Source organism: Phalacrocorax carbo, chromosome 1, assembly GCF_963921805.1.
Source record: "Phalacrocorax carbo chromosome 1, bPhaCar2.1, whole genome shotgun sequence".
Classification (NCBI taxonomy): domain Eukaryota; kingdom Metazoa; phylum Chordata; class Aves; order Suliformes; family Phalacrocoracidae; genus Phalacrocorax; species Phalacrocorax carbo.
In genome coordinates, this window is record NC_087513.1 from 115,406,390 (window position 1) to 115,421,993 (window position 15,604).

At 41.9% G+C, this 15,604-nt stretch overlaps 1 protein-coding gene across 1 annotated transcript in view; it reads right to left on the reverse strand.

Moving 5' to 3' along the window:
* URB1 (URB1 ribosome biogenesis homolog) overlaps positions 1–15,604 on the reverse strand; it is a 59,062-nt gene that overhangs the window by 17,264 nt on the left and 26,194 nt on the right. The window contains exons 16-28 of the mRNA XM_064470681.1: positions 14,787–14,903; positions 13,979–14,117; positions 12,722–12,892; positions 11,311–11,507; positions 10,532–10,756; positions 9,811–9,990; positions 7,959–8,814; positions 6,621–6,822; positions 6,247–6,424; positions 4,999–5,057; positions 3,370–3,563; positions 1,526–1,636; positions 1,376–1,439 (exon numbers count right to left, since the gene is read on the reverse strand). Coding sequence (XP_064326751.1) covers positions 1,376–1,439; positions 1,526–1,636; positions 3,370–3,563; positions 4,999–5,057; positions 6,247–6,424; positions 6,621–6,822; positions 7,959–8,814; positions 9,811–9,990; positions 10,532–10,756; positions 11,311–11,507; positions 12,722–12,892; positions 13,979–14,117; positions 14,787–14,903 — 2,693 coding nt within the window. The remainder of the gene's footprint in view (positions 1–1,375; positions 1,440–1,525; positions 1,637–3,369; positions 3,564–4,998; positions 5,058–6,246; positions 6,425–6,620; positions 6,823–7,958; positions 8,815–9,810; positions 9,991–10,531; positions 10,757–11,310; positions 11,508–12,721; positions 12,893–13,978; positions 14,118–14,786; positions 14,904–15,604) is intronic.

Sequence of the window (15,604 nt, forward strand, 5' to 3'; positions counted from 1 at the left end):
AGCAAAACATAATTCCTTACTCTCCTCCTCTGAGTTGCTCCTTAGACCTCACTTACTTTGGTATTGTACTTGAAGTGCTATTTTGTCATTTATTATGTGGATACTGCCAGCAGCATGCCCCACTGTCAGAGGTGCTAGGCTTCTTGTCACCCAGAACCTGAAGGCTCCCATTCGTTACACAAGTTGGGCTCTACTGGGTTGCCTGTACAGCAGTTTTTCCTGAATGTTCTCTAATTCACTCAAACTCTTCAGTGCTGCGATCAAGTCTAAGCAAGTATCTGACCACCAATTCACTTTAGGGTACAGTATGATATTGTTTCTCCTTTTAAAAGTCTACAAAAGTGTTGGGACCTACCTCTGAAATTAGTCTCCTCCTCACATAACACCCTCCCATTTGCAAACACTTTCAGTAAAGATTTATTCAGGATGTGGCTAGTGCCAGAGCCCTGGCTTCTGCAAGCCACTTCAATTCCCTGTTAAAAAGAACCTTCGTTCCCTGTCCTCCTTCACAGGCTGCAAGAATCATCTATATTCTCAGACAAAGCTAAGGGAGTCCAGTCCTGCTCCAACTGCCTGAGCCAGTATTCTTGCATTGCTGTTAATATTTATGCCCATACCTCAAACACAGAAAAGTACATTTAAGCAAGGCAGACCAAAAATATCAGTGTATATAAGAACTACCTGTTAGCCACAGACTTCCCTGTGGACTGCTTGGGCACAGGGCCTGAAAAGAAACTGATTATTTTATACAATACATGGCGCTCTTTTATGAAGCATGTAGATGTATTGCAAGGTTGTGCTATAAGGAGAGCTACAGTCCAGGCTGGTGAAAAACAAGGCAGGCATTGACACCATGTTAGCACCCTAAAACTAACAATACACATCTTAATGCAGGAGGTTATACATCACTCCTTCACTGACATATTCCTCTCCTCTCCAGCAAAGCACCAAAGCCAAATATCATGCCTACAGGGGCAAGATCACTGAAAAGGGCAAGGGCTGTGTGGAGTGCTGAATCCTGTATCCCAAGGGAATAGCGAAGGGTAAGGAGTCCTACACTAGCAACTTGTGCTTTGGCCTTTATCTCTGATGAAATCCCTATAATGGGTTCTTACTACAGAGGGTGAGGGACAACTGAAATGAGATAGTCCCTCACCCAACCCACAGATACCCAAAAGTTTTGGCAACACACAAGACTTACATTAAGAGCAGGGAATACATAAGAAAAAATGTTTCCAAAAGCAACATTCACCTCTAGTTTTGACCTTGCTCACTGTTTATCTCAGTTAAAATTAGACCCTGGAAATATGCCAATTGTGAGACTTATTGCTTATTTGCATGTAGTTAGTTGAACAAAGGAAGGTGGTCAGCTCACCTGGAATTTATAAGACTTTGATTATTCTTCTCATATAACTGAAGCAGTAGCAGTATCTTCTGATCTAAAAAAGATGAAACCTGAAGTCAGTCATCTATGAAGATGAAAATGAGATCTAGTAGGAAGTACCTTTCCCAGGCTAACACTTACCTACAACACTCAGCGTAGCCCCGTAGGCACCCAGCAACACAGCAAGGTGGCTGCTCTCACAGAGAGAAGGGCTGAGTTTCACAACTGTCAGCAGTATATCCACCAAGGCCTCTGAAATAAACACCCAGCTTTAGCTTTGTTGCTGTCTCAGTTAGACAGTGTGTACATAAATACCCCCCCGCCACATATACCTTCTCTAAATAGATGCAAACACAGTACTGCACATTTTAGAACAAGATCTACATCTATAAATACAAAAAAAACCAACCCAAAACACATTTCCCTGACTACACTACTGGATGATTATGATGCATTTAGTTCAAGTGGAACAACTTTTTCTTTTTTTTCCCAAGAACTTAAAACAGCGTTTCCAAGCTGGACACACAAATGTTTCTGTGAGGTGAGGTCCACAATGTGGCACGCACTACCCTGCAGAAACTTTCCATCTGTACACATTTGCTCTCTGGTTAAAAAGAAGCGTGATAGCCTATCCTACCATACCACAGCTCCCTCCTCTCCCAGGAAGGTATCTTAAACTAGCTTAGGAGTTGCACAGAATAAAGGCAGACATCCCAGCAACCTCCCCAAGCGACTCATGAAGTTACATCAAGAAATTCTAAGTTCATAGCCCAGCAGCAGTCACTTATCAAAATGCCTCTACACTGTGCATTTAAACAGAGGCCGTCACCACAGAATTCAATTAGTTAGCAAGCTACAGGAACTCTGTCCTGGGGCATACAAAAATTATCCACCTTTATTTTATAACTAGTTGAGAAACGGATCAAGCAAGTGACCAGGTTACTCAAAGGCAAATAGGGTATCTGTGGGAGATTCAAGACCTCAATCCAGATTTCTTTATTCCCATGATCTGAAAAAGCATGGGCTTTTCTGCCGGTATCTACAGGAATATAAAATGTATGCCAGATCAAAATAGATCATGAAGACAACAGCCTGAATGAATGCACTCTTGACACCAAGTTTCTGAATTAGTGAAGTTAGCCTCAAAGAATCCATCTTGATGCTCTACAAAAACGCATTCAAAAAGTAAAACACATACAGTATGCAACAACATCTATTACTTATTTTTAATTTCACTAAATTTGTGACTTCACAAGAGCTTTTTGCTCTTTGCAGGTGATTTAAAACTTGAAAATTTGTTTACATGTTCCTCACCCATATACATAAAATTTGTTATCAGCATGCTGCCCTGAGAATTTCCTCCCCTTTTCTTATACAGCTCCTTAATCACTCAATCTCAAAGCCCTGTACAGTGGGAAAAAGCTGAGGTGTACGTAGATTAAATGATTGGTTCAAGGTCAGGTAGTATTTCAGTTGGCAGAGACAAAGAAACAAAGCCAATCCTACACATGAAGTAGCACTCAATTTATATTCCTCACGAAAGGTGGCAATATCAAATACACATTGATTAACATTTTTGGTGCAACTTGAAAAATCAACTTAAAATTTTCTGAATCCTCCTACTTCAAAATAGGTTTAAACGTCACACATGTTTCTAACAGAACCTATACGCACTTCAGTGATCTTACACTAACAGCCTCACAGAAACCAAAAGAATCAATTCAAGATTTCAATAGGATTAAAAAGCAATCAAACAAACAGTAGTTTTGGAAAACATACGTGTTTAAAACTGGCAGCCCTAAAATGAATGCAACATTTGGATCCAAGTACAGGCAGAATTTAAAACTAAATGCTAGTATTCTGGAACTGTTTAATAGCTCTGCAAGTACATGTAGGTGGATAGGCTACTGGATCGATAGAATATAATGCGAGAAAGACAAGATTACTAAATATAGTTAAAGGGGAAGAGGATAAAAAAAAAATACCTCTTGTCCGGATGTTTGTGCCATCATCTTCTCTTGACCTTAGTATGGCTGACAAAAATAGAGAGTGCTGCGTGACCATCATGTGAAGTTTGGAGAGCTTGACTAATCTCTGACTAAGTGAGGATTCTTCCTTGTATAATAACTGAATAGCAATGTTCAGGACTTTCAAAAATGCTTCATCTCTGTAGCGGTACCTTTAGAAGCAAGGATCACAGAGAAGTCAGACCCCAACCAAAAGGAAATCTGCTTGAAAAAAAATCGAGTTTAAGACATGAGAACTTTCTGAAGACAGCAAACTTAGTAAAATCAAAACAAACAAACAAAAATATTAAAAACACATGCACATCTTTCCCTCAGCTGCTTTGATTTTTTTTAAAAAAGCTATACTGGTATCTTAGTTATAAAAAGGAAAACAGAATCAACACACAGTCACACCTGTAGCTGCACTAATCTTAAAGGATTAGGATTCCACCTACTAACCTTTCAGAGAGCAACCCTTCAGATTAACACTTCTACTTCCACAGAAACCAAGATTATCCTAAACTATTTTTTCTTTCATTTAAATGGTTCACATTTAAAGGTGAAAGATCTCATTCTGTTTTCATCTGAACTGTATTTAATAAATACCTTAAAGAAAAAGAAAAGAAGTTGTCTGAGCATAAAGCTTCTTTATGCCAGTCAAAAAGAAGCTAGTCCAGCTATCTAGTTAGCTATGTTAGTTAAACCAACTGCAGCACAAAACCCAAATCTGCCTACAGTTTGTGAAGGTTCAGGCTCCAATGAAGCCAGTGGACGTAACATAAAGCTCATCCTGAGAAACAAGGTGCATCATCAAATCTTACCAAGTTCAGAGGAGACAGGGTGTTTCCAGTATAATCATAGAATTACTAAGGTTGGAAAAGACCTCTAGGATCAAGTCCAACCATCAACCCAACACCCCCATGACTCCCACACCATGTCTTGAAGTGCCACATCTACATGTTTTTTGAACACCTCCAGGGAAGGTGACCACCGCCTCCCTGGGCAGCCTGTGCCAATGCCTGACCACTCTTGCAGTGAAGAAATTTTTCCTAATATCCAATCTAACCCTCCTGATTCAGCTGAGGCCACTTCCTCATCCTACCACTAGTGTCTTGGGATAAGAGACTGATCACACCTCCCTACAATCTCCTTTCAGGTAGTTGTAGAGAGCCATAAAGTCTCCCCTCAGCCTCCTTTTCTCCAGACTAAACAACCCCAGCTCCCTCAGCCGCTCCTCGTAAGACCTGCTCGCCAGACCCTTCACCAGCTTTGTTGCCCTTCTCTGGACACGCTCCAGCAGCTCAATGCCTTTCTTGCAGTGAGGGGCCCAAAACTGAAGACAGGATTTGAGGTGTGGCCCCACCGGTACCAAGTACAGGGGCACAATCACTGCCCTGCTCCTGCTGGCCACACTAGTCCTGACACAAGCCAGGATGGTGTTGGCCTTCTTGGCCACCTGGGCACACTGCTGGCTCATGCTCAGCCGGCTGTCAGCCAGCACCCCCAGGTCGTTCTCTGCCAGGCAGCTCCCCAGCCACTCCTCCCCAAGGCCAAGTGAACAGAACTGTATCTCCTACAGCACCTTCGGTGCACCTCAAAATTACTTACTTAAGTCCTGTCTTCACAAGGCTGTTCCAGTCATCTGGGTCCACTTCTTCAACAAAGCACTGTGCACACAGTAAGCAGAAACAAATGTTTACATTTAGCACACCGAGATTCTACAGATTGCCAAGACTAGCAATTTTTGTTCGACAGACACACTAACAACACGCAAGCCAAACACTCAGGTGGGATAATCAAAGGATAACAGGGAAGAAAGCTACTGGATACAATTCTACCTCCTGATTCAAATGAAACTGTAAGTCTTGTTTTGTTGATCCTGGGAGCAAGAGAGCATATGGGCTGTTTGCAGTCAAACAGCAAGCTGGTCTGTAGGTACCAAAAAACCCAGAGTCTTGAAACTCTTCACACACCCCAAGTGTGAAAGGAATAAAACGTCGGCAGTCAAAGCAAGAGACTGCTACTCAGGTACTAGGGATTTGTGTACCTGCCGTGTGTTTAAGCTAACCAACCTCTACATGTGGCAAACGGTTGTGATACTGGGTGAACCGGGTGTACATGTTCTTTACAAAAACTGATCTTCCCTGAAATGCCATAAACCACAATAAACAACCATCTGTTTTAAGAAGACTAACAGCTGCGCATGCCAGCTGTCTCAGTAATGGTAGACGCTAACCTCGTCAGGCCTGTGAACACCAGGAGGTGGCCCCTCAGGTCCTGCAGGACTCCCATCCTGTGCAATCAGTCATGTCCTAAAATGGACTCTTGTCAGAAGCCGTGAAGAGGTCAAAGGCATTCGCTGCCTGCACAGACTTTCATTTGTATGTCCCTCTGAACTACAAAAATACCCCAGTAGTACAGAGGGAATGATCAAGTAGTGTTCTTCGTGATCAAAGTCCAAATTTCTATCTACGATCAACCAGATTTCTGCCACAGACTCCAGAGGGCATGGCAGGTGGGTCTTCTCAGAATTGTCTCTATCGCTCTCTCACTTTTGTTTTTTTTTAAATAAAAACATTGACTGGCAACCTTTAATTTTTAACTCCTGAACACCTCAAGCTCTGGTTTTTCAGAGGACTGTTAGCAGAAAACAATCATCAAGAACAACTCAAAACTGCTTCTCATAAAGCATTAGCAGGGCTGAGTTAACTCTGTAAAATCTATTAAAAGCCCATAGAAGCCATAATCTATAAAACAGGAAATAAACTCCAATCTGTATTTACCCAAGATAGAAGAGTGCAATAACACACATGCACACAGTCACATTCTGGCACTGCAGATAAAAAGAAGACTCACCAATAATTCTTCTAGCCTCAGGAGCATGGAACTCTCCACTTCTTGCTTGCTTTCATTTTTATTGCTGTTGTACATGACAATTAACCCCTTCATGCAGGCTGATAATAGGCGTCTCCTCCAGGAATGCAACTCTTCAGAGTTTTCAAGAACTCTAGATACAGCATCTGCTACTGTCCAACTGCAGAAAGATATTTTTTAATGTTATAACATACTTCTTGTAAATGCCAAAGAGGTCTTGCACCCAAAGGCTAAAGCGACAGATTCTTTGAGGAGGGGATGCTATTATACACGAATGCAAATATCGTGAACAATATTTATCATGATGCTTTATGGGACAAAGCTAGTCCTGAAACAGGGCAACTAGCTTTGCCTACCTCTCATTATTTTCTGCTTTCTCAAGAGCAGCAGGAAGCTGGTCAATAAGGTTTCGCAGCCCTTTGCTTTCTGCAGATGGCAACAACTTTGAAAGAACTTGCAGTTTCACAGTGGTCTCATGAGACACTTCTGCGTCTTGAAATACATCGCAGAGCTCCTTCCACAGAGCTTTTCTCAAGACAGGTATAACAGCTGAGACAACTGTTGGGAGAGAGCAGGGGACACGGGTTTCACCATCTAGAGTGTGTTAAGCAACGATAGACTTCGAATTACAAAAATCCAAATCACTTTTCTAATCAAGGCCCAGATTACTTCATTTCTAGGAAATTATACTACAGCAGCTGCTAATCTGCTACAGAGAAGTGCGTTCTGTATTGCTCCATAGCACCATTAGGAAGTATTTAGCATATGCACCAGACAAACACTTGCTACACAGATTAAACGATTAGACATGGGCAAACAATGCAGATCTTCAAAAGAGGGACAACTTCCTGATAGTAGCACTGTCCTTGCTTCTCAGAAATAATGAAAACTTACCAGTTCTCTGACCCTGGACACAAAGGAAATTTTCTCACATCATCAGAAAGCTAACAGGTACCTTATCAAGTCAGTCAGATAGCAGTTTCCTTTTCTACTATTCTCATCCTCTACTTTCCTGTGTGCTGATGAGATCTTTTCAGTACTTGAACTTCTCCAACCAACCGCTACAGTCAGCCTGTTTCTGTTTCTATCCATATTTCTATACAATAAGAGAAATTAAATCAAAGTGATCCTGTCTGTCAAGTTGAATCTTAACTCGTATTTTTGCTGGTAGAAAAGGTAAGTGTTGTCAACTTAATGTTGCTTTTGGTTCAGAAATTTTTGGGCTGCCAGCTTAAGAAGGCATTACTGTAGGAAGCTATATTTGGAGATTTATTTTAGAAGAAAGTTTTGGACTCTTACACTTGGTAAAAGTGAAAACTTACATTCTGCAAAACCATATGGCTATGGCATTTCACTCACCAGTGTTCTATCTGTGTCTGAGAAAAAGTTTTTACCTCCTATACTAAACAAAGATAAGCACAAAGACAGATTTTCACATGGACTAAGTATTAAACAAGGGCTTCAAAAGAGAAAACTGTACAACAGCAACTGTAAGAGTACTTTGCTTTAGTCTAACGGCCAAGCTTCATTACAGTCCTTTACCTTTTATGCTGCAGAGGTGATTATCAGAGAATATTGGAAATTAGGTAAGTAACCTCTACTTATTGCAGAGGATCCATGATTTTAAGGCCAGCAGAGCCTATACTGAGAATCTGGCCTCCGAAATCACACATAGGTATCAGTTGTGGCTTTACCTGCAGAAGGTCGGGTGAAATCATACTGGTCTCTGCATTGCAAATACACGTTAATGAGTGGAAGAAAACTCTCCATGTTTTTCCTGATGTGCTTTCCACTGGCACTGTCCAGACACCACAGCTCAAACTGCAGCAGGTGAGTCCTACAGTGTTTCATCAGCATACCCACAATGGCAAGGGAGGTTTCTGACCTCTGGTTAAGGCAGTGAACATTTACATCTACACTGACTGCTTGTGCAAGGACTGGCTCGCTTTGGAGAGCCAGAAGGAAAAGTTTCTCTAAATCTTTGCTGGCTGATGCTGACATCAATATTCCCAAAGCTTCAATGTGCTCTGTGGATAGCAGCAGCTCTCCTTGCTGGGGCTGCCTTTGGTAGCTCTCTGTGAGAAGCTGCACCAGAATCTGTCCATAGAAGCTTAACCGTTTCCCTTTTTTAGGGGATTTTTCAGATTTCTCGGTAGTCAAGCTCGTCTCAGGAAGTTGCAGCATGGTTAAAGTGATCTCCTTCAGCTGAGCTGCAGCCATGTATATGTGTAACTCCTCCAGAGCCTCCAGCTGATGAGACTTCTTGGGAGAGACCTGGCTTCTGTCTTTCCCTGCAGCCTGTAGCTCTTTCAAGACGCTTTTTGAGATAGCTTCAAAATACTTTGATAACACATGTTGGCAATCCATGCTCTGCAACATCGGGGCACCTGTTTTCAACAGCTGGAGCACACCAGAATTAAGGTGAGCCGACAGGAGCTTCACAGTGACAGGGTTTAAACTGTGCTGAGGAAGAGAACGTTGTTCTAAAGCCAGAAACCAACTCTCCAGCGTAGGATGTCTGAAAACCAACATGAGTGTTTCTTCTAGTGTCTGTAACAAATGGTTGTAACAATATCACTGAATGGGTAATTATAGTTTAGGCAGGGGCGGGGGAATCATTCATCTGCCTATTTTCCAGAGCATATTTATTACAATTACTGAACATGAAATTGTCTATTAACTGGTCAGAGGATAAAAATATTAACAAATTACAAGCACATAAATACCACTCTTCCAACATTTACAATGTGGGGAGCACGCCTTCACTCAACATTCTCCACGTGTCTAAGCATATTTCCAGTGGAAAACTCTATATTCTGGGGTTTGTCAATACAATTCAATTCTGATCTCCACAAATCCAAAGAACAGACAAGAGGAGGGCAAAAATTCATTCCTCCGAGTATATAATTTTCATAACCAGGCTTTATACAAGGATTAGGGAATAGCACTTCTTCTGCAAGGTAAGTGATCTCTGTCTGGACCTCTCCTGACTGTATTCCAGCTCAGGGGTAAGACTGGATGATGCAGCTTGGTCAAGCCTCCAGACAGTAGTTTCATAACTGCTGGACCTTACACTTAAAGTTTGTAAGGCCTCCTCTGAGACCTTAACAGCATCTCTCTGCATCAACCTGTTTCTATTCAATACAACTCAAATACAGTGTATGATATCCTGTTCGCTCCCTGCCCTTCTGAGGACCTGGCAAAAAATATAGTAATGCTTCTACAAAGCAGTAAAATCCTATTCAGGCCCTTATATAGCAAGCGTACGACAGACACTTTAATCCTAACTGAAATCCCAGAAATCCTCATGACTACTATCAAGTCACAGAACTCACAAAGCCTGATGCCTGCTAGATCCCCTGTTCTCTGTCACATTTAGCCAGTTCCATGTTTTGGTCATCAATGAAAATACATCAACGTAATTTGTGCTCAATAATTGTTCATGTTTAAGATCATTTGCTTTAATTAATGGTTCAGCATAACTTATAATTACTTCCCCACAGAATAAATCAAAACAAGATTTACTAACAGGTGAGCTTCTGGTACCTTGTCATTTGAAGACTCCTCTGTAATCAGAGATTCTTCATCCATAAAGAGATCTGATTCAGTCTGATGCTCTTCTCGTTTCTGCTGATTATCCAACTCTATCTGATTTCCCCGGCACAACAAGCAGCTCAGCAGGTCCACATAGAGGTCAACAAGGCAAGGACCAAAACTTTTATTAAGCTGTGAAAATACAGACACTTTGGAAGTTTAGAAAAGGGAAGGATGGGAGCAGAAGGATAATTATCCAACAGGAACAGAACTTAACTAAGAACCTCCTAAACTGCCACCCTTCCTAGGGGAAGGAATCACTCCCCTCTGTAGAAACCAGATTCTAAGAAAAGTCTCACAGTGCCAGATAAATATTTATAGATTTTCATCTATGCTGCAACTTTTGGTGCAACTTAGGCCAATGAATTTCTCTGGAGAGGCTTCTTATGGAGGCCCAGGAGCTGGATTAAAATCTGGAGTTTATTTGCACTACACACAGATAAGTAACATAACCCATGCAAAGTAAATCCAAGACTCCTCAACCATTAATTAGAAGGATAGACGTTTGTTTACAAATTAGGTACAGGTTCGTCTGGTGCTATATAGCCTCAGTGAGAGCTGAGGACATGAAAAAGCTGCAGAACTGGATCCTTAAGGTTTAACAGCAAAGTCATTTGTACGTGCTGCATTAAAATAAAACAAACCCACAATATCATCACAATATTGGTCTTACGCTGCCAAAGTTCTCCACTGTTGATTTCAGGTATAGCAACACGTGCTTTACTCCTAGCAAAAGCTGTTCAGACGGGAGCTGGGAAGCCAAGTCTCTCAATTTTGTCCGGAGATCATCTTCCAGTAAGGTATTGCTTCCTCTCTCATAGGCTTTCTTTAGCAAAACAGTAAATACAGAATCCAGGGCCACATCAGGTTCTTTGCATACCCCTTTGTGTTTTTTAAACTGTTTGAAATGGAGAAAAAGTAAAATAAAAATGAAGGTGAGTATGAATCAAGTTTCTTTAGCTACCTCTGTTTTGAAATGAGTTCCATGCTAAAAGCAGGACTGAAGCTGCAGGAGCATGTGTACACTGTTCTAGTCAAAGGTGACCCATGGTAGATCTGCACATGGTCACTGCTGGGCTAAGAGAAAAACACAGCAACCCCTAGCACAGCTGGTCTATGCATTCCCAACCCATACCTGGGTGAACTCCAACCACTGTAAACTGGTTCGTCAGGCCACATCACATATAATGCTACACTATGCTGATGAGGAGCTGTGGTCTGGGTGACTGCATACAACCCTTGTGCCCTGCCTTCACTTCCCAACCACAGCACAGACTTCTTGTATCATTAGAGAAAAGCCCTTGAGCAAATTTGTGTCCCAATGGGATCAAGAAGCAATACAGAATTAGCTGAATGTAAGTGCACTTTCTGATGGGAATGTAACCTTTATACACTGTGAGGTTTTACAGTAATACTGGCTCAAGCATTTAAGTGGCTTCAGGTATTCCATACCACAGGTTCCTGAGATTGCTGGGGTATCCAGAGTTTATAGTACTGGTTAAACTGGTAGAGCTGAGGATACTTAGAAACTTTCAGAGACTGCAGATCTTTATCATAGAGCTGGAACATCAAGCAGAGGGCAAGGGGTTCTCTCTGAGAGTGCAGGAGGTCAGTGAAAACAGCAACAAGGTACTCTACAATGTGTGTTCCTAAAAAAGCAAAACAAAATAATAAAACTTCTGTTGACAGAAGTAATCTGCATGAGCACAGACACTACGGCAACCCTTTTTCCTTAAGGCCTAGGAAACAGGCCATACAGCACCATTTAGAAAAAAGTACTGAATAGGATTAAAAAGCATTTGTGATAAACTAGACAAGAGTTCCTGACCCACTGAGGTATCTGGAAAAATCCTCCATACAGTCATCCTTGTTGAAGCAAATAATCACTCCACTAAGATACACTCTTAGGTTGGCCTGTTTCCTTTCAGACAAGGATAAAACTAACTCTGCCTTTACTGTGTTGTGCTAAACTTGTCTGTATTTTGATGGGTAAGCATCCCTATCAAGCACTACCTAAGAAAACTGATCTGTACTGGGGGGAACACACCCAGGTTAACATGCGCTGGTTAAATACGGAGGATTTTCTTTCAGAATGGGACTTCCAGTCCCACCCCAGGTGCTACTCAACAGCCAAATATACAAAGGACTTAGTGAGGTGCTGTGGGGTTGGGAAATCCTGCTCTGAGGCCAACTGCTGCCCCTGTGATTCCTCACTCCCCCAAATTCTTTCCTCAAGGTGGTAGAACTTTGCAATTCACCCCTTGAGCTTCATCTCTGAAGAAGTTTTCTTTGGAAAATGCATCAATTTTCTATTCAACAGTCTGGTCCTCCCTCCCCTACTGATGGGTCTTAGTGGAAGAGCTGCCTACAGCCACTGAAACCATTCTCCTCTCTCGATCTGCATACTCTGTGCTTAAAATACTCTTGTATCGAAGCCCAACTGGACTTGGTGTGGAAGCATGCAGGGACGGTGTCTCTGCACTGCTCCTCAATCCCCTCTATACTGTGCTCAGAGCCTGAGGTCATTCTTCTCCTCCACTTCCCTGCATCTCATAGGGGAAAGGTGGGCTTTCTTTTTTCTAACCTGGGCAAGTTTGTTTTCCCACAATAGGAGCTCCCTAGGGTCAAATGGCAGTTTATAGAATCTCCATCTATTTTCCCTGCTCCAGAAACCAAGAGCAGGCTTCTTCATGGTCAGGAAAAAAAGGACAGAAGCACCTCATAAGCTTTAATTACTCTCTTGAGCAGGGAACACCTCCTGCTTGCAACAAAGATAAAATGTCTCGAGGAGCTCATTGGGTAGGAATGATCCCACTTCCACTCCACTAGCATAGAAGATACATAGAAACGAAGAAGTCTGTACCTGTTCCATTTTCAGTCTGAAGCAACAGTATATTCCTGGCTTCTAATGCAGCAGGGACAACAGCACTGAATGGAAATGTTTGGATAATCATGTCTTCATTTAAAGTGAACCCAATTTCTTCATCTAAGCCATCACTGCCCTCAATTAGGACATCCACCATGTCCAGGACATCTATTACGTGAAGAAAAAAAAAAATGTAAGCAGAGGATTCAGACTAACTAGAAAACAACGGAAGTAGAACCAATACTCCAGGAATACAAGGCAGCTTCTGAATTCCCAAAGCAGAAAAAGGGATGAAAGGCACATCAGTCTAGCAATGCAATGGTAAATGCTACTGTAAAACTCAGTCTCTCACTATGTACTTAATTCCACTTTTTGCCTTTCAATACTGCAGTCCAGCTGACAGTAAGGGAAGGGAAGAGGCATATTGCCTACTGCTATCGTGATGGCATTAGGTAAGGACTATCAGAGCATAACAGCAACAGGAAGTGTGTATTGGAAAGTACGAAGGAAGCAGCCACTTCCCCATTAAAAGAACATCCTGAGCAGTCCTTAAAGAGCTTCTCAGCTCTATATGGCCAGAGAACCAAATCTTGGTCATGAAGGAATCAAAGACAGCTTTAACATCCAAGAAGACACCACATATGCCATGGCTGGCATTATATCTCTGTAACACAGTCAGGTCAAGGTAACTGATCCACCTGGTACTGAGTGTTAAACTACCTCAATTATCCTACATTTATGTACTGCAAAATCCTACACATGGACTGTTATAGCAGACCAGCTAGCACATGGTCAGTTGTCCAAGTGTCCACATCTGCAGAATTTTTACTTTGTCTGCAGTAGGGCTCTGACTGATCCCAGAAAGCAGGAGCAGCATAATTCCAGCCACATGCCTGGGAATAAGAAAGTGCCCTGGGCACCCCAGCCCATTCCTCCTGGATGAACAGATATGAGCAGCCCGAGGGAGAGGACCTGTAATAGTTTTCATTTCAGTCAGAAAATGCTGCTGCAGGAGCCTGAAGAGATTTTAAAAACTGTTAAAACATCATAACTGCATCAGAAATTACTTTTTGGGATAAAGCGTTAACTTTGCAATTCAGACTTCTGATACTAAATACAACTGAAGGGTTGAATCCTGTAGGTCCTTACTTACACAGGATTTCTATGGTTATTGTTCGTCAGTTTGCAGATTAGGGCTAGAAAATTTAGCACAAAGTCTTGGAATTCTCTATTTTTGAGGGAATCACCACATACCATCAATGTGAGAGATGGGGATGCTGACATTATCAGAGTCTTGTTTAAACATATTAACTTGGAGCATGCTGGCTTCCTGAACAAGGTCTGCTGCTTTATCTGTATATGGGTAGGGGTTTGTCACCAGTTTCAACAGGATCTGTTAACAAAGTTTGAGAGAGAAACATAAGTGCACAGGCTGTTAAGTCTACAAGAACCGTATGTTCTTAAGAAAGACTATGTTCTAGAAGTAGATGGAAGCTGGGAAAGTTTTAAGAGGACAATTTCCATACACTTCTGCAGGATTCTGTCTATGGTTACTGCTGTACATGGGACACTGGGTCTGATAGAAAAAAAAAGTCCACCACAATTTTGCACCTAAAGTGCTATCACAGACTGAGTCCCTGGGGAAACCGCAATGAAAAGGAAGCACTGGGCATTTAGCATCCTGAAAAGTAAACAGGAAATGCCAACTTCTCTTGTAAAAGATTACAATTCACTCCGGTCTGATAATTCTGGCAGGCATTGCCACACAAAGAAAAGAGGAGATAAGAGCTATCCCCCCCCACAACACTCTACCCTTATATCAACAATGCTGTAATAACAACTTATCTATCTTTCTGGATTTAGTTTTTCTCCAAATCATTTCACTGTCCTCCCACCTAAGACAAGAAAGATGTCACCTCTGTACAAAGAATTACAAACACTGCTTTTCTCGGAATTAATTCACTGGTCTTTGACAGGTTTCTCAACAACAGCAAGAAAATAATTAGTTTCCATTAATGCTATTCTTGGCATTGTTTATCCAGCTAATTTGAAAAGTTGTTACCCTTTCCAAAAATTGAATCACTGCTTCCTTTTTGTCTTCTTTTGTATTATCCAAGTGTTCCAGCCAAACTGAAAGTTCCTTCCACGTATACTCAAACACTCCGCTGTCACGTAAAACCTGTCCAGAAAAATCAAAGCAGGGGAGGGAGTGTAGAAAACAAAACAAAAAAACAGCTGAAATACAAAAACCCCCAAAAAGCACAGACCTTTTTGTATAGCAGCTTCATGTTTACTTCTTCTTGGAAAGAAAAAAAGAAGAGCAGGTAATGAAAAGAAATATCTGTCATTCTCACCCCCTCAGTTCAAGAAGCCTTACTCCCACTCACCAGGGCCACTCTAGTTGCATAACAGAAGGTAAAACTGAAGGCATTTTTTAAAAGAAAATATCCCAAGACTGTACCATCTGACTTCAGCATAACTAGGGCCAAGGCCTAGTGTCTTCATCATGGCTATTTTTCTTACTGCTCTCTCAGCAAGAGCAGTAAGAGGTGAGGCATGACTATATTACAGGTGATGAATGAAACCAGCTGAGCTTTGCCAGACACACACAGGTGCTGTAGGAAAAGGGGCAGAGAAAGGAGGGCTTTAAGAAGGGCCAAAGAGGCAAAAACATGGCTTACTCTCACAACTGGGAAAATCAGCTGAGACCAACTTCTTTCTGCTCCTGTCTGAGCCTCTCCTCCTCTCACCTGCTGTGTTTTGCACAAACCCAGTACAACTCCACTGGGTTCCTGCCCTCACACTGGCCACGTGTACGGGATGGATCCCATACAGACCCCATTCAAACACGTTGCAAACATCTACTCACTGGCCTGGGCA